The sequence below is a fragment of the Pelodiscus sinensis genome, chromosome 1 (assembly GCF_052426305.1).
Source record: "Pelodiscus sinensis isolate ZL-2025 chromosome 1, ASM5242630v1, whole genome shotgun sequence".
Classification (NCBI taxonomy): Eukaryota; Metazoa; Chordata; order Testudines; family Trionychidae; genus Pelodiscus; species Pelodiscus sinensis.
The window spans coordinates 144885750-144911269 of record NC_143052.1 but is presented as its reverse complement, the minus strand read 5'-3'; the positions used below and the strand labels follow the sequence as shown (position 1 = coordinate 144911269).

At 44.4% G+C, this 25520-nt stretch overlaps 1 protein-coding gene across 4 annotated transcripts in view; it reads right to left on the bottom strand.

The window, feature by feature from the left end:
• The window catches only part of MAN1A2 (mannosidase alpha class 1A member 2), a 234973-nt gene that overhangs the window by 22350 nt on the left and 187103 nt on the right, over positions 1-25520 (bottom strand). For all 4 annotated transcript variants that reach the window (XM_006135741.5, XM_075904629.2, XM_089772094.1 and 1 more), the window contains 3 exons: positions 24436-24551; positions 8818-9037; positions 1568-1740 (listed from right to left, as the gene is read on the bottom strand). In XM_006135741.5, coding sequence (XP_006135803.3) covers positions 1568-1740; positions 8818-9037; positions 24436-24551 — 509 coding nt within the window. The remainder of the gene's footprint in view (positions 1-1567; positions 1741-8817; positions 9038-24435; positions 24552-25520) is intronic.

Below are 25520 nucleotides of genomic sequence, written 5' to 3'. Positions count from 1 at the left end.
GGTGCTACTAAAGGGAGTAACTGGAGCAAGGAAAAAAACTTTTTTTTTTTTTTAAGAGGAAAAACAATGAACTCTGAACTAACTAACCAGGGTAGAAAACAGGGTTCAATAAGAGAGTTAACTCATTCCATGTTTGGATAAGTAAGGAACACTGCCAAGCTCCATCTCTGGCTGGAGATGGTAGAGAAGGAACTAAGGAGAAGGGACAGGGGCTCATGCATGGGCAGCAGCTGCTCAGTAGGAGCATGTGGATAGAGACACGTGCATATGCGGCCCCAGGACACTGCTCTGAAGACTCCGATCCTTGGCATGGCAGTGGCGCACCAATCTGATGTGGAGCACACACTGGAACCTTTCTCTCTCAGAATGTCTTTTATTGGACCAGTTTCTCCTGGTGACAGAAAAGATTTTGAGTGTACCGTTTGACTGGGTTGGGTTTTTTTTTGAACCCAGAATTTCTGGGTCCAGTGCTATTCTCCCACATTGTCCAAGAGGTGGAGCGTGACCATTTTCTAGTCTGAGTGAAAACAAAAGAACCTGCTTGGAAGGTGTCATTCATCCAGGCATAAAGTCTCTTGCTGTGCCCATCTTTAAGCAGGATTAACTTGTTGTACGATGGATAGGGATTGAAGCCCACTGATTTGGAATCTACCATCTTATGATCCTGTATTTGTGTGTGTGGGGAGAGGATCTGTTTAGGGGGTGGAAGTTGTTCAGGGGAAGTTTGACTGAAAGATTTCAATCCAGACAAGGATTACTGAGTCCAAATGGTTGAAAATAAAGGAATGAAGTCTGGTCTGAAGAATTTCAGAAGTTTAGATTCAGATCGATCATGACGGAGTTGCTAGCAGATAGGATACTGCAGGGTCCCTCTCACTGCCAAGGGTGGTAGGCGGGAACTGAGGGAGAGTAAGAGCCACACACACTTTATGTCTTTCTGTGGAACAAATGCAGTGCCAAAGGACACTGCTAGCACAAGGAATCCAGTCACAACTCTTACAGTGGGATCCACATGGGCACATACTTGAACAGCATATCATTGAATCATAGAACCATAGAGCTGGAAGAGACTTTAGAAGGCCATCAAGTCCATCCCCCTGCCCAAGGCAGGACCAATTCCAATTAAATCAATCCAGCCGTGGCTTTGTCAAGCTGAGACTTAAACACCATATGAAGGAGCTGCCCTGAAAACTGGGGTAAGAGCTTGAGGAAGAGCTCTATATCTTCTCTCACGGAAAGGCACAGAAAAACCGTGAGGGCTTATCTCAGAGACACCGTTATTGGGACTGGGATTCTACTGCTTAGAATAGGGACTGGGCATCATGGCTACTGGGCTCTACTGCCAATTCTGATTTGTTGTGAAACCTTGAGCAGATCACTGGTCTGTGCATGCATTTCGTTGCCTGTTACACAGGAAAAAGAATAGTAATCACAACCACTGCCACCACGGTTCTATCTTCCAAGGGCTGGTGATGACTACTAATTGCTTGGAAAGTATTTGGGATGAAAAGAGAACACAGAAAAACAAAGCAGAACAATTCTATTGACTGAGCCAAACAGCAGTTACCTGTGCTGCTTCCCATCCCCACTGCCTGTACTTGGGATCATGTGTAAATCTCCACATATACCAATAGGTCTCTATCACCTCAGGCCGTAGAATGTAATATTTTTCATTCTGCCGCACTGCCACTGCCTCTAGGCCACCATCAAATTTGAATGCTTCAGGACCCAGCTTTAATGCTGAAGAGAGAAAAGAAAACAGGAAAACTTTATTCCTTTTCAACCTTTGGGGGGAGGGAGTTACACAAAGCATGTGAGTAAAACAGAAACTAAATCTAGCTTTTCTTTGAAACAATCTCATAAATATTTCCCATTGTCAAGGCTTGTCATATTTCTAATGAATAATGTATTCAATTCCCGTGTTAAATCTACCTATCTTGACAGGAGCATAGTAATCCCCTTAGAAACTAATAAAACACTAAGAACATAAGCATTTTAACACATTCAATTATAAGGTAAATTTTAAGTGAGACAGATTGGTTCTTGCTATGCATAAGCAAAAGAGAAAAATGGTCAGGAACTTTGATTTAATATGGCAGAGTGGGAAAAGGCCTTAGAAGGTGAATGAGGAATCAACATCGCAGTTCTCACAACAAGGCAGTAAATATTCCATTATATTTCAAAATCTGTAAACCTCAGGGAAGCACAGTCTTTGCCACAGAGGCATCTTGCTAAGATTTGGATAGTGCCTGCTTTAACACCAAGATGAAGCCACTGGAGACAACAGACCCAGGATACCGCATTGTGCCTTGATTCAAATGACTGAGCAGCAGGCTGTATGACAGAATACACCACTGTGCATGTGACCCATGACCTATACTCTGTCTACAGCTGATGTATAGGTAGGTTTTGCCAGAAAAGAATACAATATTTTAACATGTGCAGGAGACAAAATACAATTCAAACTTACTTCCACCCTCATGCATAAGCATTGTCAAACATCCAGTTTTAAATTATATCCTTACATAGTATTTCTCAAATACAATATAAAATTGGGAACTCTTTTCTATGACTGCATCTGCCCTGGAGTTGGTGCTTTGGTCTGGTGCCCATATAATGGTGAATGTTAAGTGTGAGGTCAGACTTTAAAAACGTCTCAAAAGATGTTAAGTCCTAATAGCCAGTAACACTGTAGGACACACATGGCTTCTTCTTATGTATTTGTATAGTGCCCAGGACATTGAAGCCCGGATCCTGATTAGAGCATCAGAGTTCAGAGTGTACTGTAACACAAATAGCCCCACTCCCACCCTAGTTGGTAGTATGCTGTGCATTAAATCTTCATGTACCCTTGTCATAGCATACTCTTTTATTGGACACCAAGAATTTTCACAACTCTTGACTTTTCTGATAATACATGGCTCCCCAATGGGGGAAGAGTACAACAACCCAAAGAGGCAATGCTTTTACAGACAGGCTATCTCTTGATGTTTTGCTGCTGCAGGAGAAACATGATAGCATCTGCTCCGTTGTCTGCTTCTGAAAGGATTCTTCCCAAATGAGACTTTTGCTGCATGGAGTATGTAGGCCCTTGTCTTGGATCAAGAGCACAGTGTCAGCAAATAGCTACTTCACCATCTTTTCTTTCTAGGCATCACTGGAGGAGAGGACATGCCTCCAAGAAATTGTTTCCTCTTATGGATCTAGATCTGCTCCATCTGTGCCTTACTTACAAAAACAGCATCACCTGAGTAGGAGGGATTCAGAGTGGAGCTACAATGGCTGCTGAATTTGAGACCGGGGTGTGAAGGGAGTGCTTTCGCTTTCCCAAGGAAGAGTGGGAGAGGGACTTGCACTTGTATCTGGAATCAAGGCAGCACATCTTTATAATAATTGAGGTGGCCTTAGTGTCAACTGGCTGGAGTTTTAATGCCTCTTTCATTAACGCTTCCAGGAGTTTGAACCACTGCTTCTAGTTAAGATGGGACGGAGGAGGAGAGACAATTTAAACTGAGTACCCTATAGGACAGCACCATTCTTCCATGCAAAGCAACATCTGGTGTGGGGGGCCATCATGGATATTTTACTATCGCGTAATACACTGTTCAAATCCAGATGTTTTATCAAGGTGTCCAGGAGATCGAGGGGCCTCAGTCTAGGCAATGAGGGCAAACGAAAAATGGCTTTGGATACACATAGAAGTGCAGAGTTAAAATATAACAGGCTTGACTCCTAAAGAGACTTTAGCCAAGGAAAGGTGATATTCATAGGAGCTGCGGATGTTCAACACTGCTAAAATTAGGGCACTTATTTCTGTGCTTAAATATTGATTTAGGAACCTAAATCTTGAGACTTTAGTCCTAATTTTGTCCTTTATTTTTATATATTTGTCATTATAAAACTACAGCTGGCCAAGAAACAAACTAGCTAGCAAAATGGTAAGAGAGTCAGAAAATCAAATGTTTCTTTGTTGTCAATTGCTTTCTAACCTCAGAGATAAAAACTGAGAAAGAGACCTTCAGCAGTTTGTAGCTCCTAAATCAGTCCATCAGTGCATAGTGTCATTTCACATATCCTAGGAGAACAACTGTCATATTCCTCCTCCCATGCTTCCTTTGTCTATCTGATTATAGACAGTCTTGGAAGAGGGCCAGTACCTGCTCTTACTTTGGCCAGCCTCAGCTGAAGTCATATTCATGCATTAATCACTTATGTAGTTTGTGCTGTTGGGAATGCAGGAATTACCACTACGGATAAAACCAGAAAATCCAGTGTCCAAGTCTCTGACAGTTGCCATCATCAGAAGCCTAAAGGTAAGGTTCAATAAACCTCCTCATGGACAGTCCACAGCCATTTTCATAAACTCTGTCATTTAATGGCTGGGGTATATTTGTAAGGGTAAAGGTTTAAGTCCTTTAGTAAGTATCTATACAAATCTGTGTGTTCTCAGTATCCATATATGTCTTCCCTTTTTTAGAATCTTGCTGTGCTTTTAATTTCTAGGGTATGATTCCGACAGTGCATCCTGCAGGCTGATTTCTTAGATTTCTGTTTGTTGCCTTTCAAATTTCATTGACTGTCCTCTTGCTCTTGTGTCATGTGACTAGATTACAAGGTATGGCCATGATACCCTCTCTTCACAATACCTTTTTTTATATACCTCTATCACTTACCAGTCTCACTATACTAAACAGAACTAACAATATGGGCACTCCCCAAGTTACAAACATTCAACTTTCGAACATCTGCACATACAAACAAAAGCTCACCTGCAGCCTCAGGCAGGGATGTCCTTAGGATTTATGAGGTCCTAGGCAGCATTATTAAACTGGTGCCTGTATGCTTAATGGCAGCTCGGGGGAGAGCGGGGATGACAGTTTTTTAGGGATGTGATTTTATAATCTTCAGCAGCACACTAAGGGAAGGTTACTCCCTTGGTGCAGTAATTGGAGTTCTTCGAGATGGTTGTCCCGGTGGGTGCTCTGCCTTAGGTGTCTGAGTGCCACTGCGCTTCTAATTGGAGATTTTAGGCAACAGTGCCCTCAGTTGGCTGTGCACGGCAGCATGTGACCTTTGAAACGGCTTTTCTGCATGCCACTGTCCCTTCAGCTCCTTCTCTGACCCAGACATAGATGACTCCGAAGCAGAGGGGAGGATGGAGGGTTGGTGGAGCATCCACAGGGACAAGCGTCCCGAAGAACTCCAGTTACTGCACTAGGTGAGTAACCTTCCCTTCTTCTCCTAGGTGTGTCCCTGTGGGTGCTTTCCAGCAGCCACCTGTTGGTGGTGATGGAACACCACACTGGATAGAATGCAGCCAGTCTGCTGCCAAATACTATGGAGAATCTGAATTGCTGCCATGGAAAAACTGGAGCTGTCACACCCTCGACTAGTACTTCAAACCACCTGGTGTGAAGTGAATAGCTGTAGGGCTGTTGTCTGGTGAGGCACTGCCTGTGACTACTTTGACGTAGTCAACACTTGTTATCATATTGCCTGGGATGTTGGTTGAACCGTGTTGGCCTGTGTAAATGACCTTCTTTGTTTTCTTTTTGACACAGGTACATGGGTGCCAAGCATCTTGAGTGTGGCTCGTGAATCTTTCAATGTGTGAAGTGAGGCGTTGGTTGATACAGCAAAGAGTTTCGTACCCTGAGCAGTGGTGTGCTCCTCAGCTAGGCAGCAGACACACTGTGAGTGCCTGGCTGAGATAGGAATGGACAGCCTGCAGGTTATACACCTTTTAAACATAGGTGAGCCAGGCATGTCCAAGCAGAAAAAATTCTAACAGTTGCAGGAAAAATAGCTCTGTAGAACAACACTTTCTAGGCTAACTATATTAAAAACAGAGGAAACCCCCCCCTTTTTTTTAAACACACTACGAATAAAAAGAGTAAAACCAGTACACTAATGATTAAATATGAAGAAAAACTGCTACAGTAAAACTCCATTGGTCCGGCATCTGATGGTCCGGCACTCCTGATGGTCCGGAACCATCAGGAACCCGGAAGTGCTCTGGGCAGCCGGAGCACTGGAGCTGCTCTGCCCCTGGCTTCCCCAATTCAGCCGCTGCTGAAACTGATCAGCAGCTGAATCGGGGAAGCCAGGGGCAGAGCAGCTGGAGTGCTGCTGGAGAGCTGTTCTGCCCCGGGCTTCCCGGAGTCAGCCGCTGGTCAGTTTCAGCAGCGGCTGACTTGGGGACGCCTGGGGCAGAGCAGCTGGGGTGCTGCCGCGTTGGTCTGGTAGCGCCGCCCCTTGGCGCTGTAGGACCAACCCGGCAGCACCCCACCTGCTCTGCCGCAGGCGTCCCGATTCAGCTGCTGCTGAAACTGACCAGCAGCGGCTGAATTGGGGACGCCTGGGGCAGAGCCGGACTATCGGAAGGGGGGGCTATGAGGGGTCTGGGGTGGCATCCCCCCACACCACCCTAGACCCCTCATAGCCCCCCTTCCGATAGTCTGGCATATCTGATAATCCGGCACCCTATGGGTCCTAAAGGTGCCAGATTATCGGAAGTTTACTGTACTAACAACTATCTAATGCTAATTCTAGCTAACAGATAAGGGCTACTGCTGAGCTGCGACCGAAGCCAGTGATGGTAGAGAAGGAATTGAAAGGATGGTTGGCTATGCATGTGGATTAGCTATTTCAAACGTTGTGTGCCAGCCGTTCGGCGTGCGCAGCCACCCATGGGCACGGCTACCTAAAATCTCCGATTAAAAGTGCAGAGGCGCTCAGACACCCAAGATGGATTACCCACAGGGACACTCCTCGAAGAATAAAATAGTTTTAAAGCAAATTTTAAATTAAGGCCGTGTAGACTAAGGTCACGCCTAGACTTCTGGGAAGATCGACACTACAATGGTCGATCTTACAGCATTTGATTTAACAGGTCTAGTTAAATCGAATGCTGAGGGTGGCCTCATCAGTACCAGTACTCCTTGCTGTTGACCTCCCAATGGGGGAAAGGTGCCAAAATTCGGCTTCAGGTACATCGACTTCAGCTACATTATTTACGTAGCTGGATTTGCATACCTTAAGACGACCATACCGTGTAATATAGACTTGGGCTCAGGCCACGTCTATACTAACGGGAAGATCAACTCTGTGGCGGTTGATCTTCTGGCGATTGATTTAGTGGGTCTAGTAAAGATCTGCTAAATTGAATGCTGAGGGAATCCCTGGAGGGCCAGAATACTCCTCGCTGTCGTGAGGAATAAGGGAAGTCAATGGGAGCATTTCTCCTGTTTTGCAACAGCACCAAAGTTCATAGAATCATAGAACCATAGAGCTGGAAGAGATCTCAGAAGGTCATCAAGTCCAGCCCCCTGCTCTAGACAGGACCAATCCCAACTAAATCAACCCAGACAGATCTTTGTCAAGCCGAGACTTAAGGTATGTTGACTCCAGCTATGTTATTTACATAGCTGGAATTGTGTACCTTAAACAGACCTTGCCCTGTAGTATAGACCTGGCCTAACACAGTAAATTCAGAAACTGACAGTATATGCCTGGGATTTGCAAATGCCTATTAAATGGCTTATTTGCCACTTGAATGACTTTTTCACAGGTTGAGTTTTCTGCTAATAGGTCTGACAGGCTTTTTCACTTTTACATTAACTAGATGCTCTCTTGAGGAAGCAGAGCCACTGAACAGGGATAGGAAGAGGTGAATGCACATTAAGACCCAATGGTGCCCCAAATTTTCAGATGTTCTACCAGCTGTATATTCTGCATCTGCGTAAAGATGGCCCTAGCCTCAGAGGAGCAGGCAAGAGACGCATATCATGGTGAGTAGCAAAACTGCTGGCTAGAGAACTCTGGCTCTGTGGAACAGTGCACTGGATCTAGGACCCAGGCCTACAATTTTGCACCATTTCTAAGGTATGATCCTTTAATATTGAGGGGACTAAGTTAAGGGAATATGCAACTGAGATTATGTAACTTCTGGTTGCCAGAGGTGTTTGCTATAAATAGAGACAGCCTACACTTATGAATGAGAGATTCAAGGTCAGGGAAACAGCTAACTTTATTTGGACTACCATGGTTGATAAATGTCCCTATCGGTGTACAATGATACAGTGCTACTGAGTCCCAGTGCCCTAAAGACTTCAAGTTTATTTTAATAGCCTTTTACACATTTCAGCATCTTTGTTTTCAAACTGATTCACAATTTCACCAAATAGTTGGAACTACTGCACAGCCTGCACCTGTTTGAGAACTTGTATGGCCAGCAAAAATGCATCAGTGTTCATTTCAGCCAGAGACTGAGGGAGGGCCCTGGCATGACAAGTGGAGCCACAGAAAACAGCAATGTACCAGAGTGACTTCAAATTGTTAACAGTTTCACACATTCATTTAGGTTACCAGAGGGTGAGGGTGAATAATAGTTATTACTATTCAAAATGGCTGGTGGTTTTCTGTGGAGTACATTCACAGTTATTATTGTGCTAAAAGTTGTGTAAATTGCACATATCAAATGCTACCCAATGTACCAGTGCTCTCAAATGTAGTTTTATCATCTGAGTGATACACATACAAAACTATATTTAGAAAAGTCAGGAATAGACGTAGATAACCATATATAAAGTCTTAAGGCCTGAGTCTACATTCACTTATATTGGTGCTTAAATCAGGAGTAATTCCAATTAAGTCAAGAAAGTTACATTGGCATAAAAGTTATATGAGTTAGAGGAGGATCAGGCTCATGCATTCATTTCAAATCTCTTGAACACTCTGACCACCTCTCTTTCCTATGTATTTCTACAGTGCAGAGTCCTGTTAAACTAACATATTTAGATTGATAATCTCTCTTACTTGTTCTGTCATATGATTCATGACATGTATGGGCAATCTCAGCTCCAAGTTGCAAATAATGTCCAGCTTTATCATCTCTGGAACCATCTGCTCCAAGTGCAAACATTCCCCCAGCAAAACAGGTGAGATGTCCCATCTTTCTCTCAAGGTGCCCATTCTTCCATTCCCCAATGAATGTCAGCCCTCCGTTAGACTTTCTGATAAGATGTCTTTCTATGGCCTGCAAGGAGATTGGAATAATCTTTGAATACTTGGAAACAGACAAGATTCTATTTTTATTATGCTTTAAACATTATCTATTTCTGACCACAGATCTTGTGCTATAAAATTAACATCACAGTCAAAACAAAAATATTTTCCCCTTCTTACCATATTTATCTACAAACACTTTAAAACACATTCAACACAGCCCCAAAAATAACCATAATACAATTCTATGGCTGAGAAATCAAACATGTAACAGTAACGAAATTCCAAAAAAAATCAAGTTTTCAACAACAACATTAACTGACACGTGACATACAATTTACATCTGATACATTTTATGATAGGACCTCTTCATCTAAAACCATATGACTCTACTATTGAAAATAATGGTCTGCAATCCATTAACCAGCAGCATTGGCAGCATTAGCAGCCTCACAAATTTCTTTGTGCACCAGACAACAGAGTAGGACAAAGACCCATACTGTGTTTGAGCTTTTATTATAGTTGTTTTATTAAAACCAGAACCCCATATAGCGTGCCAAATTCCCCCTTTTTTGCAGAACTGACCCACAAATTCTCCACTTAGATTAAATAAAATTGCTCTAGATCTTCAGGTTGCAGCAAAGCCCTGAGAATATAAACGGTGTGTAATAATGTACTGATTTAATAGTGTCTTCCCCAGTCCACAGCTAGCTAGAAACAACAGCTTCTGAGAGATGCAAACATCTCTAGTGGGGACTCTGATACTTCAGGATTCTTCAACTACAAAATGGGGTATTTTACCAAGGTGCTATAGAAGTTAGCACTTTTGCAGTGGAATTTGCTATTTTGCTGCAATCTGCTACCAAACATTTCACTTTCTGCATTCTTGCTCTGCCAAAATCTACACATAGCTGCCTTTTGCTCCCCAGCGTTTGCCACAAGTGGGAGCAGATTTGATTATAAAGCACACTCCCTGCACTGTTCCACTGAGTAAGGCAAGCTGAGGTCAAGGAGCCAGACCTGAAGTCCAGCTTGTAGCCAGGAAGCCAGTGTTGGCTGATGGGTTAGGCTGCCTGAGAACACTTCAACAGCCAAGAATTTTGAAAGCTGAGAAGACGAGTCAAGGAAATCAATTGCAGGCTCTCCCCTTCCCTAGCAAAAATGTGTCCATCTGTCTGGAAAGCATTATGAGAGCCTGAGTTTGGCAACCTGGACAGCAAAGCAAAAGAGCCCATCCTCAATAATAACTGTCAAAAATATCAACACTTTTTCCATTTGGAGCCACACTGAGGTTTGTATGGGGGTGGGGCGATGAGAATGAAAGGAATTTCATGGCAGCAGAATAAATCAACATTTTGGCGGAATGTAGCGACTGTTACCATGGAATTTGTTCCCATTCTGTTGTGAAGTACATGATTCTCTCATTAGGGCATTTCAATTCTGGGGGCTGGTTATATGTCTCATCTGCAGAACAGATTGTGTTCTCCTTTCTTCATAATCTCTGCAAGGAGAGAGGTGTTGCGGCCAGTCACAAATGGGAAGGTGAAGGTAGCAATGGTGTTCACTTCCCCACCCAGTGAGGGCTAGAGGAGCAAAGCACAGGTGAACCTGAAGTTAAGCTTAGGGAAATATTCAAGTCTACTCAAAGTTAAAGGCATAAACTAAACTTAAAAGTTTAAAAGAGCCTATGGCCCAGATTGACAAAAAATCCTTAGGGTTATGCCTCATCTGCTGTCTTGACTATGCAAGTGCCTCTTTATTTTGGGAAGTAGAGGGACTGCTTGACCCTGCTTAGAAGTAGGAGGCCAAGAAGGTAGCACAGGGCAGGGTCATGGTCCTCCCTACTCCACATTACCCCTCAGAACTGGGCCAAAACAGAGGAGTCAGCACTCTGTTCTATTCTAATGCTGGAACAGATTCTGCATGTCCCATGCATCTGGAACAGATGCACAGATACTGTTCACCACAGGCAGCCACTATTTCTCTGACACTCATGTCGTTGATTGATAGGGCTGTGCACTGACCCCTCCTCAAGGACGCATTCTAATATCCATTACTCCTAAATGATTAAGGCACCTAAGCTCTTAGAGAAGTTTAGCCAGTTTCTGAGCCACCTTGAACACTGAAATGAGCTCAGCGCTAAATATGGCCTTAAGGGCTTATTTGCCTTTAGTTCTTAAGCAGTAAGTACGAGCAGTACCAGTTCTAATAACCCCTGGCTTCACTTTGCTCTGAGAGCTCAGCCAGTAGTACCTCTGTGCACAAGAGCCAACATACTAACTCTGAAAATAGAGCTCATTCTTCTTCGCTCTCTGCACCGTGGGGGTCTTGTGGGGATTAGTTAATGTCTATACACAGCTTTGAGAACAGAAATTGCTTAAAAAATGCTAAATATAAATGATCATCAGCTGAATTATTTTTCCTCTCTCAGAACTATAAAACCAACTAGATTTTGAGTTCCTTCCTTAATCCATTTGTAAGTTCTGTGAACACATGCTCAAACTACTAGCATATGGAGAAGAAGTGTATTTTGTACTCTACCCTTCCACTTCCAAACAGCAACTCCTCGGTTTGAGAACCTAGGGCTCTGATGTGTGCACTACAGAACTGAGACCTGAGTTCAACCAATTGTATTCCAGACTTCCTAGCACTCTCCCAAAATGTGGTGACTTTACTTATGGTACAATTTTGGGCAAGCCTATTCTTTTGGAAACTGAACTTCACTGTATTGGCAGAGGGCCAATGTCAGACCCCAGAAGCTCTGGGGACATCACCAGGTTAATTCCAGTCAAAGAAATGCAGAGAGAATGGTGTATTTAAAAAAAATCATAGAATTATAGAACCATAGAGCTGGAAGAGACCTTAGAAGGCCATCAAGTCCAGCCCCTGCCCAAGGCAAGACCAATTAAATCAACTCAGCCAGGACTCTGTCAAGCTAAGATTTAAACACCTCTAGGGATGGAGACTCCACTACTTCCCTCGGTAACCCATTCCAGTGCTTCACCACCCTCCCAGTGAAATAGTTTTCCCTAAAATCCAACCTTTTCTACAGAACTGCAATTTAGCCAGTTGGTCATCAGCCTGTAACAATGCTTAGGATTCTTCCGTCCCAAGTGCAGGACTCTACACTTCTCCTTGTTGAACCTCATCAGATTTCTTGTGGCCCAATCCTCCAATTTGTCTAAGTCACTCTGGACCCTATCTCTGCCCTTAAGCGTATCTACCTCTCCCCCTACCTTAGGGTACGTCTACACTACAACATTAATTCGAACTAACTTAGTTCGAATTAGTTAATTCGAACTAAGCTAATTCGAACTAACGCGTCTAGAACTAAAAACTAGTTCGAATTAGCGTTTTGCTAATTCGAACTAGCATGTCCACATTAAGTGGACCCTGAACCGGGCTTAAGGATGGCCGGAAGCAGTGTCGGCAGGGCATCAGAGAGGGTATGTCTACACTACCCCGCTAGTTCGAACTAGTGGGGTAATGTATGCATACCGAACTTGCTAATGAAGCCCGGGATTTGAATTTCCCGGGCTTCATTAGCATAAAGCCGGCGCCGCCATTTTTAAAAGCCGGCTAGTGTGAACCCCGTGCCGCGCGGCTACACGCGGCACGGGCTAGATAGTTCGAACTACGTAGCCATTCCGAACTATCTGTACTCCTCGTTCCTGTATCTGTTCCACGAGGAGTACAGATAGTTCGGAATGGCTACGTAGTTCGAACTATCTAGCCTGTGCCGCGTGTAGCCGCGCGGCACGGGGTTCGCACTAGCCGGCTTTTAAAAATGGCAGCGCCGGCTTTATGCTAATGAAGCCCGGGAAATTCAAATCCCGGGTTTCATTAGCAAGTTCGGTATGCATACATTACCCCGCTAGTTCGAACTAGCGGGGTAGTGTAGACATACCCAGGAGGACTTAGAGTGTGGAGCTGCTGTCTCAGGCTAGCCGAGGGCTGTGCTTAAAGGGTCCCGACCCCCACCCTGGACAGACAGTTCTCAGGGGTGCCCCGCTTGAAAACCAGTCCTGGCTTGGAGTGCCCGGAGTGCCCACATTGGGCACATCACACCACTCGGCCATCAGCCCGGGTACACTTGCCGCAGGCTGCCATCTGGGGAGAGGAGGCAATCGGGGGGCTGCAGGAGAGCTTCCACCCCCAGAAGCCCACAGAGCCAGCCCAGTCCTCCCCATCGGGGGCTCGTACCCCATTCCTCCCTCACCTCCTTCCACTTACCCTTCCCTAGCCCCCCTTCTTATTGCTGTACAAAATAAAGATAACGTTTCTTCCAACATTGACTCTGTCTTTATTGAACAAAACTGGGGGAGACTGGGAAAAGGAGGTGGGAGAGGGGAAGAGAAAGGCTGGGAGAGGGGAGGGCAAGTAACATGATCAGGGGTTGGGAACAGGTCCCAGATGAAGAGAGGCTACAGAGACTGGGACTGTTCAGCTTAGAAAAGAGGAGATGGAGGGGGGACAGGATAGAGGTCTCTAAAAGCAGGGGTTGGGTGGAGAGGGTGCATTCAGAAAAGTTCTTCATGAGTTCCCATAAAGAAGGACGAGAGGACACCAAAGGAAAGGAATGGGTAGCAGTCTTGAAACTAGTAAGAGAAAGTTGTTGTTCTTCCCAAAGCAAATAGTTAACCTGTGGAACTCCTTGCTGCAGGAGGCTGTGAAGGCTACAACTAGAACAGAGTTTAAAGGGAAGTGAGATCAAGTCATGGAGGTTGGGTCCATGGAGTGCTATTAGCCAGGGGGTAGGAGTGGTGTCCCTGCCCAAAGTTTGTGGAAGGCTGGAGAGGGATGGCACGAGACAAATGGCTTGGTCACTGTCTTCGGTCCATCCCCTCCAGGGTCCCTAGGGTTGGCTGCTGTCGGCAGACAGGCTACTGGGCTAGATGGACCTTTGGTCTGACCCAGGACAGCCATTGTAAGCTCAGGGTCGGGGGTCTCAGTGGACCCCCTTGATTTTCATGCACACCTGCTCCTGGGTGGCCAGGCTGGCAGCTCTCCTGCCCTAGATGGCCACTTTCCTGTGCCTAGTACGGAGATCGTGGACGAGGTCCACATGTCCGCACTAGCCCAGGAAGGTGCCCGCCTCTTGCGGTCCAGGGCAAGCTCCCGGGAGCCACCAGCCTGGTCCCGGGAAGAGGGGGTGGGCTGGGGGACATCGGGTGGGTGGCTCTGTGCCGTGCCAGGTGCAGGGTCTGCTGGCTGGGTGCTGGCAGGCTTGCACCTGGCACGGGCACCGTAGCCAGCCCGTGCCCCTTTAAGGGGTCCGGGGCCGGGAGGGGGGCATAGAGTTTCCCTGGTGTTGGCCAGAGTGGCCACCAGGGAAACCTGGGGAGGGCTAGCCTCCCACTAGTTCGAATTAAGGGGCTACACACCCCTTAATTCGAACTAGTAAGTTCGAACTAGGCTTAATCCTCGTAAAATGAGGTTTTCCTAGTTCGAACTAAGCGCTCCGCTAGTTCGATTCAAATTCGAACTAGCGGAGCGCTAGTGTAGCGCCTATGAATGTTAGTTCGAACTAACGTCCGTTAGTTCGAACTAACATTGTAGTGTAGACATACCCTTAGTGTCATCCGCAGACTTGCTGAGGGTGCAATCCATCCCCTCATCCAGGTTATTAATAAAGATATTGAACAAAACTGGTCCCAGAACCGAACCTTGGGGCACTCCGCTAGAAACCGACTGCCATCCTGACATCGAGCCGTTGATCACTACACGCTGGGCTCGGCCTTCTAGCCAGCTTTCTATCCATCTTACCGTCAATTTATCCAATCCACATTCCCTTAACTTACTGGCAATGATATTGTGGGAGACTGTATCAAAAGCCTTGCTGAAGTCAAGGTATATATCACATTCACTGACTTCCCCATATCCACAGAGCCAGTTACCTGATCATAGAAGCTAATCAGATTGGTCAGGAAAGACTTGCCCTTCATGAATTTATGCTGACTATTCTTTATCACCTTCCCCTCTTCCAAGTGCTTAAAAATGGATTCCTTGAGGATCCCTTCCATGATTTTTCCAGGGACTGAGGTAAGACTGACCAAGACTGACCGGCCTATGGTTCCCTGGGTCATCCTTTTTCCCTTTCTTAAATATGCGCACTACATTTGTCTTTTTCCTGTAATCCAGGATCTCTCCCGATCTCCACGACTTTTCAAAGATAATGGCCAAAGGTTCCTCAATGACATTTGCCAACTCCCTCAGTACTCTCGGATGTATTAAGTCTGGACTCATGGATTTATGTACATTTAGCTTTTCTAAATAGTTCCTAACCTGTTCTTTCCCCACCAAGGACTGTCCACCTTCATCCCATATTGCGTCACTTAGCACATTAGTCTGGGAGCTGACCTTGTCCGTGAAGACAGAGGCAAAGAAAGCATTAAGTACATCAGCTTTCCCTACATCATCTGTCACTATGTCTACACTACCCTCCTAGTTCGAAGTAGGAGGGTAATGTAGGCATACCGCACTTGCAAATGAAGCCCGGGATTTGAATTTCCCGGGCTTCATTTGCATAAGCGGGGAGCCGCCATTTTTAAAACCCCGCTGGTTCGAACCCCGTGCAGAGCGGCTACACGGGGCTCGAACTAGGTAGTTCAGACTAGGCTTCCTATTCCGAACTACCGGTACACCTCGTTCAAATCCCGGGCTTCATTTGCAAGTGCGGTATGCCTACATTACCCCGCTAGTTCGAACTAGCGGGGTAGAGTAGACATACCCTCGGTTACCACCTTCATCCAGTAGGGACCCCACACCCTCTCCGATCACCTTCTTCTTGTTAACATGCCCGTAGAAACCTTTCTTGTTATCTTTCACATCCCTTGCGAGTCGCAATTCCAATTGTGGTTTCACCTTCCTTATAGCTCCCCTGCATTCTTAAGCTATACATTTATACCCTCGCTAGTCATCTGTCCAAGTTTCCACTTTTTGTAAGCTCCCCTTTTGTGCTTAAGATCACCAAGGATTTCCCTGGTATGCCAATCCGTTCTCCTACCATATTTGCCTCTCTTGCTACGAATTGGAATGGTTTCTTTCTGTGCCTTCAATAAGGCTTCTTTGAAATTCTGCCAGCTCTCCTGGGCTCCTTTTCCCTTCATGTTAGCATCCCAGGGGATTCTGCCCATCAGATTTCTGAGGGTGTCGAAGTCTGCTTTTCTGAAATTCACGGTGTATATTTTACTACTCTCTTTTCTTCCTTTGGTCAGGATCCTGAAATCTACCATCTCATGATCACTGCTTCCCAGGCTGTCACTCACTTCTACTTCCCCTATTAGTTCCTCCCTGTTTGTGAGCAGCAGGACAAGCTGCGCACAGCCTCTGGTCAGATCCTGCAGCACTTGTACCAAGAAATTATCCCCAATATTCTCCAAAAACTTCCTGGACTGCCTGTGTACTGCCGTATTGGTCTCCCAACAGATGTCAGGTTGATTAAAGTCCCCCATGAGAACTAGGGCCTACGATCTGGAAACTTCTCTCAGTTGTCCGAAGAAAGCCTCATCTACCTCATCCACCTGATTCGGTGGCCTGTAGTAGACACCAACCACAACATCACTGCTGTTGTTTGCACCTCTAAACTTGACACACAGACTCTCAACAGGTTTTTCTCCCTCTATATACTGGAGTTCTGAGCAATCATAGTGCTCTCTTATATATAGTGTAACTCCTCCTCCTTTTCTCTCCCCGCCTGTTCTCCCTGAACAGACTATACCCTTCCATGACAGCGCTCCAGTCATGCAAGTTGTCCTACCAAGTCTCTGTTATCCCAATCAAATTGTAGTTCTTGGACTGGGCCAGGGCCTCCAGTTCTGGGCCCTGGCCCAGTCCAAGAACTACGATTTGATTGTTACCAAGGCTTCTTGCATTGGTGTACAAACACCTCAGATAACCAGTTGATTACCCTATCTTCTCCATTCGAATCAGGGGTCCTCCTTTCTTGCTCGTTCCTCTTTGCATTTCTTCCCAGTATCCGACTTTCCCACTCCCCTCAGGGTTTTGGTCACTCTCCCACAACGGACCTAGTTTAAAGCCCTCCTCACTAGGTTTGCAAGCCTGCCCGTGAAGATGCTCCTTCCTCTCTTTGTTAGGTGGATCCCATCACTTCCTAACAATACTTGTGCCTGGAACAGAGTCCCATGGTCGAAGAAACCAAAGCTCTCTCTGCGACACCACCTGCAAAACCACGCATTTACTTCCTCAATTCGACGATCCCTACCCAGTTCTTTCCCTTCAACAGGGAGGATGGACAAGAACACCACTTGCCCTCCAAATTCTTTGATCCTTTCTCCCAACTCTACGTAATCTGCAATAACCTGCTCAAGGTCATTCTTGGCCATATCGTTAGTTCCCACATGGAGAAGCAGGGAGGTTTGATCAGTTTTGTAAGACTCTTAAGTCACGTCCTGAATTCGAGGCCCCAGTAAGCAGCACACCTCTCGAGATTCCAGGTCCGGATGGCAGATGGATGTCTCAGTCCTTCTTAGGAAGGAGTCCCCGACCACCACCACCCACCTTCTTCTTTTGGGGGTGGTGGTCGTGGAGCCTCCATCCCTAGGACTATTCATCCCATGCCTTCTGGTTGAAGTGGTTCCCTTCCAATTTCTTCCTTGTGAGGTCCCTTCCAAAGCATTCACCATTGCAGAGCCTGTGGAAAGAGCCTGAAAGCGATTACTTACCTCTGTAGGAATGGGGGATTCCTGTGCTGGCTTTTTTTTTCCTTCTAGAAGTTACATGCTGCCAGTTCTCTTCCTCATCCTGTACTGCCCTCTCTTGCTCTTCCACCTGCCTTGCTTGCAGGGTTAAACGCTGCCTTCTACTGAGGAAGTCTTCATCTTCTCTGATCAAGCGTAGGGTCATGACACTTGGGCCTCCAGTCCTCTAATTTATTCTTCCATAATGGCGACCAGCTTGCACTTAGTGCAGATGAAATCCCTTCTTTCTTCTGGGAGGAAGACAAACATGGCACATGCTGTGCAGGTAATAACAGCAGAACTATCACCATCCATATCTGGTGTCCTAAAAAGGGTTTAAAGGAAAGACAAGAGTACCTCTTCCCCTTTCCTCTCCCCTTCCAAACTCCCTTTCTAAAATCTCTGTTTGCAATCACCTGTTCACAAGCTCCCTGGTCGCTGACTCACTCCTTTATAAAGCCCTGGATTGCCTGATAGTCCCTCCCCCTATCAAGGCTCAGCCAATCAGCAGAAGCTTCTACAATTAAAATTTTAATTAGAAGCCAACAGTTTCCAGCTGCTAGTCACAGCACACAGCACATGGAGGGGGGGAGGAGGAAAGGGAAAAAAAACAACCACACCCTACACCCCACACACAAACACAAACAAACTCAGTACCCAGCCCCAAACACACACAACACACACTACGGACAGCCACTTCCCCCAAGAGTCCTGTAGTTACTTCTCCCTTACCTGGAGAACTCCATTTCTAAACTCCCTGTTTGGAATCACTTTCTTTTGGTTCAGGTTCTTCCATGAAATGGAGTTTGCAAGGATGTTAGTGGCCATGATACATAGTTTTTCTCTATCATTTCAGATTTTGCACATTTTGGAGGCTATAGCCGTTTTTGTGGTGCCCGACTGGCAAAAAGAGGTATCATTCCAAGCTGCTGGTGGGAAAATATGAATATAGCAGTGCTGGGAATATGGGTGCTTTGGTTCTACTGCATACCCAAAGTTTAAAGCAGTAATAACAGCCCCCCCAAAAAAACATGGTTTCCATTATCAGTACTCCTACTATACACATTTTTCTAGCACCTGTGAATGCATGATAAGTGAACAACACATAGACTGAAGTAGACTGGTGAGCTACCGAGCTGGCCTTGGAAAATATGACCTTCCCCAAAATGTGACAACCGACTCAGAGTTCTCACTGCAGGAAAAGTCTGCAGGAGCATGGGACTGGGTCAGAATTCATGAGGGACTCAACAGAATACTCTGGGTAGCTTTTTACTCTTCTGTTTCTGATACCAGTCCTGCAGTGGGCTGTTCCTTTGGTGGGCATCAAAAAGCTCCTCTGAGAACAGTCCAACGATGGGCTGCAGTGGCTCCTATAGCACAGCCTCCTTGACAATTGGTTTAAGTAGCAAGGTCATTTTATTTGCCACATTTGGTTTCTACTTGTATCCATCAGCATCCATGCTGGCATCTCAGGCCAGCAAGACATCAACCCAGCTGATCAGATGCACTGCTGGTGGCTCTGTGCTAGGCGCAGTCCCCAGCACCCAGTAAAACTCATCATAAAACCAGCATGGTGTCAGTGTGTTGCCAGAGATGTAGTTGTGGTCCCTGGTTTTCTACTACTTGGTCTTGAGCCACTGAATACGTTCTCTGCATTGGTCAAGGTCTGTTCCATTTCCATTGCTGACAGCTTCTTTTGCTGTTTGGTGGTCTGACTTCCTGGTACTCTAATTAAAATCCACTGTATAATCAAACGTTAGCTGTGTTCCCATTATCACGAAGCAACACACTTTGTAAAGGACTTCTTCTAGTTGGCACCCACTGCAAATGCTGAAGGCTTTTCTAATGTCCTTCTGAGGTCTCTTCCATCTCTATGGTTTTATAAGATGTATTTGCAGCTTAGTTGTCAGAATAAAATAGGAGGTTAAATATTCAGCTATTACACTTGGGCCAAAGGGCCTGCAGCCATTTTCCTGGAGCTGACTTGTGATTTTTGGAAGAGAAAGGGCAAAGGAAGCCACCTCATTGCATTGTGGGCTACTGTTGGAGGACTCCAAGGACCCTAAGTCTGTAGAACGGAGGAAGATTGCATTTACAATGCAACAAGTTAGGGCTTGAATTTTGGTTAGACCCTTCACTTGGGCTTGGATCTTTCAACCTCAGAGGATCCTGAGTCTGAGACTCGTTCAAGAGATGTGTGTGTAGATGGAACGAGGGTTAAGGCTTGAGCCTGAGTGTGAACTCACACATACACTGCAATGTAGATATGCCCAGGCACACATTACACTTACAAATTTATACTGTAAATCCATGCACTAGGGAACAACTCTGATTAATTATTTTATGGATTTAATAAAACCTCCAAAATGTAGATAGAGAAAACAAACAGCTATACTTATTGAACATTTGTCTGCACACACATTCCTGCTATATCTAGCAGAATTTCTGTTACAGAAATAGGCCCTGAAGCTGAAAGCTGTTCCATACGGGTGGACCACAGTGCACATTTGGACCCACCTTAAGTACCCTGTGTCACAGTAGTCTGTCTAGATGGGGAAGCTATAAAGGACTAGAAAAAAAGCTAACATTATGCAATCATTGGAAAAAAGGTTACAGGATGAACTGGGTAACTACAGACCAGATTACATCAGTTCCAGGCAAAAGGACGGAAAGGCTCAGATGGGATGCAATTAGTAAAGAGCTAGGAGACAGCGGCAAACTAATGCGAATCAGCATACCTTTATAAAATTAGGTCTTGTCAAAAATTTCATATCTTTTTAAAATTAAATCTCACGTTTGATAAAAGTAACTGTTGACATAATAGACTTCGGTAAGGCATTTGACTTACATATGTATGACATTCTGATTTAAAATATTACATCAAAATTACAGCATTACATCAAAACAGTGTACCACATAGTAAATCGATTAAAAACTGGGTAAGTGCCCCATCATAAAGCACAGTTACAAATGGGGGATTATTATCTAATGCATCATATTACCCGTCATTCCCTTTAGGAATCCTTAAAATAAGACTTCATGAGGGATCAAAACTTTTGCAGGACCAACCCCAACTAAATCATCCCAGCCAGAGCTTTGTCAAGCTGGGACTTAAAAACCTCTAGGGATGGAGATTCTACCACCTCCCTAGGTAACCCATTCCAGTACTTCACCGCCCTCCTAGGGAAATAGTTTTTCCTAATATCCAGGGCTCAACAAACTATAGAATCTACTCGCACGTGGCGAGTAGATTTCAGCCACGCGCCCCATTTACCGGCGGCACGCGCATGCACAATGCAGCTCTTGCGCATGCACAGTGCGGGGCTGGCGAGCGGCTTTTGCTGCCGTTTATCAAGCCCTGCATATCCAACCTAGACCTCTCCCACCCAACTTGAGACCCTCCTTGTTCTGCCATCTGTCTCTACTGAGACCTCTCTTCATCCTCTTTGGGTAGTTAAAGGCTGCTAACAAATCTCCCCTTACTCTTCTCTTCTGCAGACTAAGTAAACCCAAATCCCACAGCCTCTCCTTGTAGGTCAAGTGCTCCAGTCCCCTAATCATCACCATCCTGGCTCACTTCACTAGCTCTTGGAATTCCCAAATCCACTGTGACACTATTGAACTTTCAGCATTCTGGTCCTGAGAGATGTCTTGTCCACACCAGGTCAGAGAAAAAAAATCTCACAACATCACCAAGTCCACTGGTCCCAGGGGTTCCCACTGTCTTCCCTACCACGTGTCCTTTTCCTTCCCACACCTTATTTCTTCTCTTTCCTCCCTTTTTGCTTTCTGTTTAATAAGAACATGGCTTAGCTGGCCAAGACTGTATCTTTTGCAACACTGCTGAGAGCCAGTAATCAGAGAGGCAATGAAAGCAGGATCTTAAACAGCCCAATTCTGGTATGAATTTTCTAGGCCTTGGAGGGGCTGAGAAGACAGCGTGCTTTGCCTGTGTTTCTCCAGCTGGAAAGTTGCAAGTGAGAGAGTCTGCACCAGAGACAGAAGCAGCATTTTGTATCTTTGCTGTTCTTTTCTCTCCTTTTGTGTGTGTTTGCCTTGTCTTGTCGTCCCTCAAAAACAACATCTTTACCGTCTTTAATATCCTTTAAAAGACTATCAGACTGGGTGTTTTTTCCCTTGTAAAAACACTACATCTAAAGAGAAAGAGAGCAAGAACCATTTTTAGACCTTACTTATTACTTTACATTTCAAATGCTTTAACTGCTATTTCTTCTTTTTTGTAATGTAATAGTTAATAAGAGTAATAAGATTTTTAATGGAAAGTTTGTCATTGTAAGCAGTCTCTGTACTCAAAAACCTGAACCATGTTTAACTGACTGGAGTTATACAGTGAAAGGATAAAGCTGACCCCTGTGACTCTGAATTCACATTTAATTCCCTCAAAATTAACACAACAGATCCCACAGGAATCAGTTCTTGATTCAATGCTGTTCAGTATCACTGATCTGGAAAAAAATATAAAATTACTGTGGCAATGCTGTCAGGTGACACAAAAATTGGTACAGTTATTAACAATTATAAGGACAGGTCAGATGTACACAGAAGAGTAAAACAAACGATAAACTGGGCATATTTGAACAGCATGTGTTTTAATCAGAATTAAATAGAGTATCATATATATAGGAATCAAGAATATAGGTCACAACTGTAGTATAGGGGATTGTATTTTGGAAAGCAATGCCTAAAGTAAAAGACGTTGTGGATTTGGAGCATAACCAACTGATCATATTTTTAAAAAGACAGTGACAAATTGGAAAAGGTTTAAAAAAGAATAATTCAAGCTCTGGAAAATCTGCCTTACCATGAGAGACTGAAGAAGCTCAATCTATTTAGTATATACACTGGAAGGTTACAAGATAACTTGCTCACTGCCTGTAAATATCTATATGGGGAGAAGATTTCTGATAGTAGAGGGTGCCTTAATTTTGCCAAGGCTTAACAAGACTCAGTTGCTGGAAGCTGAAGCAAAAAGGAATTCAGAGTCCAACAAGATGTGTTTTGGTTTTCACAGTACTTTAAATACAGGACAAAGATTAGCAAAGAGTTTTTTGTGTTTGTTTCATTTTTAAAGCATTGCAGTAACCAAGAGCAGGCATTGCTTTAAAATGCTGACAGAAAATGAACACACACAGACCTTGGGGGGGAGGGGGGAAGAAGGAGGGGAAGCTTATAAAAACAGGTCACAGGTGGAAAATGAATGCTTTCCAGATAGAAAGTTTGCACTCCTGGCAGAAATATACTATGGGGACAGGTCAATCTAAGCTATGCAATTTGAGTTATGTTAGCATAACTCAAACTGGTGTAGCTTGGATCTACTTACCACGGGGTCCACAATATAGGGGTTTGACAGAAAAGCTCTCATCATCTCTCCTTACTCATTTCGTTCTGGTGGAGTGCCAGAGTCAATGGGAAACTGATAGTCAATCAATGTAGAGAGCCTTTTTTAGGCTGCAGTGTCGATTCACCCCATGCTAGAGACAATCCCTCAGAGGGTCTGAATAGATAGGGCCCTGGACTGGGATGCAGGAGGCCTACAAGTCTATTCTTTGCTACAGTATGGATCTTGTAACCATGAGCAAGTTACCTTTCTGCACTCTCCTTTCCATCTCATGCTTTGTCTATCTTGTCTCTTTAGGGGCAGCGATTATCTATTCCTATAGGTTTATATAGCGTGGACCATATTTTAGTTGGAGCCAAATATTAGTAATAAAAAATAATCAAGAATTTCCTTCAAGAAAATTCTCATTACATTAAAACTTTGCATATCAGGTACTGATACTGTGTATTAAACCTGGAAAACTGCACACTATCTATGTGCCTTTGTATTGTATGAGCCAAATTACTATTTAACAAAGACAATTGTGTTTGAAACATCTAATCACATGAACAAAGCTTATCATAGCATTAGTACACAGGTCCCAAAACTGTGGGGTGCACCCCCTAAGGGAACATGCAGAAATGTTTGGGGGTAGGGAGGAGGGTGCAGCTGGAGCCTGGATCAGGCCCCATAGAAGACGGGGAGCGAGCACCACCCAGCTCTGTTTCAGGTCACGGGTGCCAGCCTCCCACCCGGAGCTCAGGTGGGATCCCAGCTGCTAGCCCTACAACCTGGGCCCAAGCTACTGGCTCTGTGCTCGGGGTCCTGGCTGCCCACCCCATGCTGACACCACTCCACGGTAAGATCCAAGACGACTACATTTCAAGGGGGCATGACAATCACTTCACAGTGGGAGGAAATTGGTTTTTACCATATACATAATTACAAAGTAAATATTTTGTATAACATTTAAATGCTTTCAAAATAATTTAAGAAATAAAATCTTTCAGGATCCCAGTTCCCTGAATTATTACATGAACTTACCTGGCAAGAAAACTTTCCATTATGTCATGGGAAATTTTGCATATATTGGAGCTGTAGGGTCAGTCCCAATTAAACATCTCCTTGATTTGCTGTAGCTAAGCCTTTTGAAAGAACTGATAACTTTTAGTATGATAATCTGCACTAAAAAGATCCCACCGCAATATTTTTTTAAACTACACAAAAGGAAAGGTTGCTACTGTTCCCGTGGAGCCTTAAAAACAACCAAATTGTTTTCCCAGCAGACTAATAAAACAGGTAAAAGTCCTCTGTGCTTCCCAGTTATCAAGTGAATTTTTCCATGGCACTGTTTTTATCCAATATACAGAAAACTCAGTGGATTATAATCACCTCAACAGCATCGTCGTACATTTTCCTTGCTTCCGTGTCCATTTTGTCTGACATCAGCCAAGCTTTCAGTAAGTATTCATAAAAACTGTCTCCCAGCCCGCCCACAGATGTGTGATCTGTAACAGAAAAAGAGAATAAAATGTAGGGGATGTTAAAACTGTACCACCTTTTTTTTAATCCAGGGCCAAATTTTAGTTTGTTTAAGCCTCTGACATTTTTAAACCTTCATTATGTTTAATCCAGTTCAGCAAGACGCATAACAGCTATTTCCTCTCCAAATTTTTATTTCGTTTTGTGGAATCTTTCCCATAGCAGGCATCACAATTTCCCTACTGTGCATGTTCAGTAGTCTTCGTTCTGTGTCATTTACACAGTAAAGCTGCCCCTCCTGCCATGTCACAGCTTTAATTAAAGACTATTTTGGCTCCATTACACAGAATTTAATCATGTCACTGTTTGTTGTTGTTTTTAAATAAATAAGAATGTATTTATTTGATTCAATAGCAGGGATATAATCGGAACATGTAGCTGTATAAACTGTTAGAACCAATAGGGAGTCTGTTTTTTCAAGGACGTTTTTATTATTCACTATGAAATAGTAACTTTCAGAACCTGGAAAACGTGCCAAGGTAAATAATCATATCCACATTCTTTCACCATTAAACCTGTGACTAGTTTTCATTGCAGTATACAATGAAAAGCCGTGTTCTCTTAGCCAACTACAGTTCAACTGTACCTGCGGTAACTGAAAAAGGTGTGCACTGTTCACTACATTGTCAGCTGTGCTTTCTTGCATATCTATTAGAATCCAACACCAATGAAGGCTGGGTCTCCTTAAGTACGTACATGGTAATCCTTTCTGTCATGATTTTTATTGCATGGGCAGCTTATCCTCACAAGTCACATTCATTACATTCACATACATGTTCATATGTGCCCACAGACAGCACTGTGAGGACATCAGAGACCAGCCATGATGATTTGGGGAATCTATGCTCATGCTGCATTCTGTTTATACAGGGACTCTCCATCTGCACTCATGTCAGACTACAAATTTCACTTTCAATGAGGGGCTTATTTGCCTT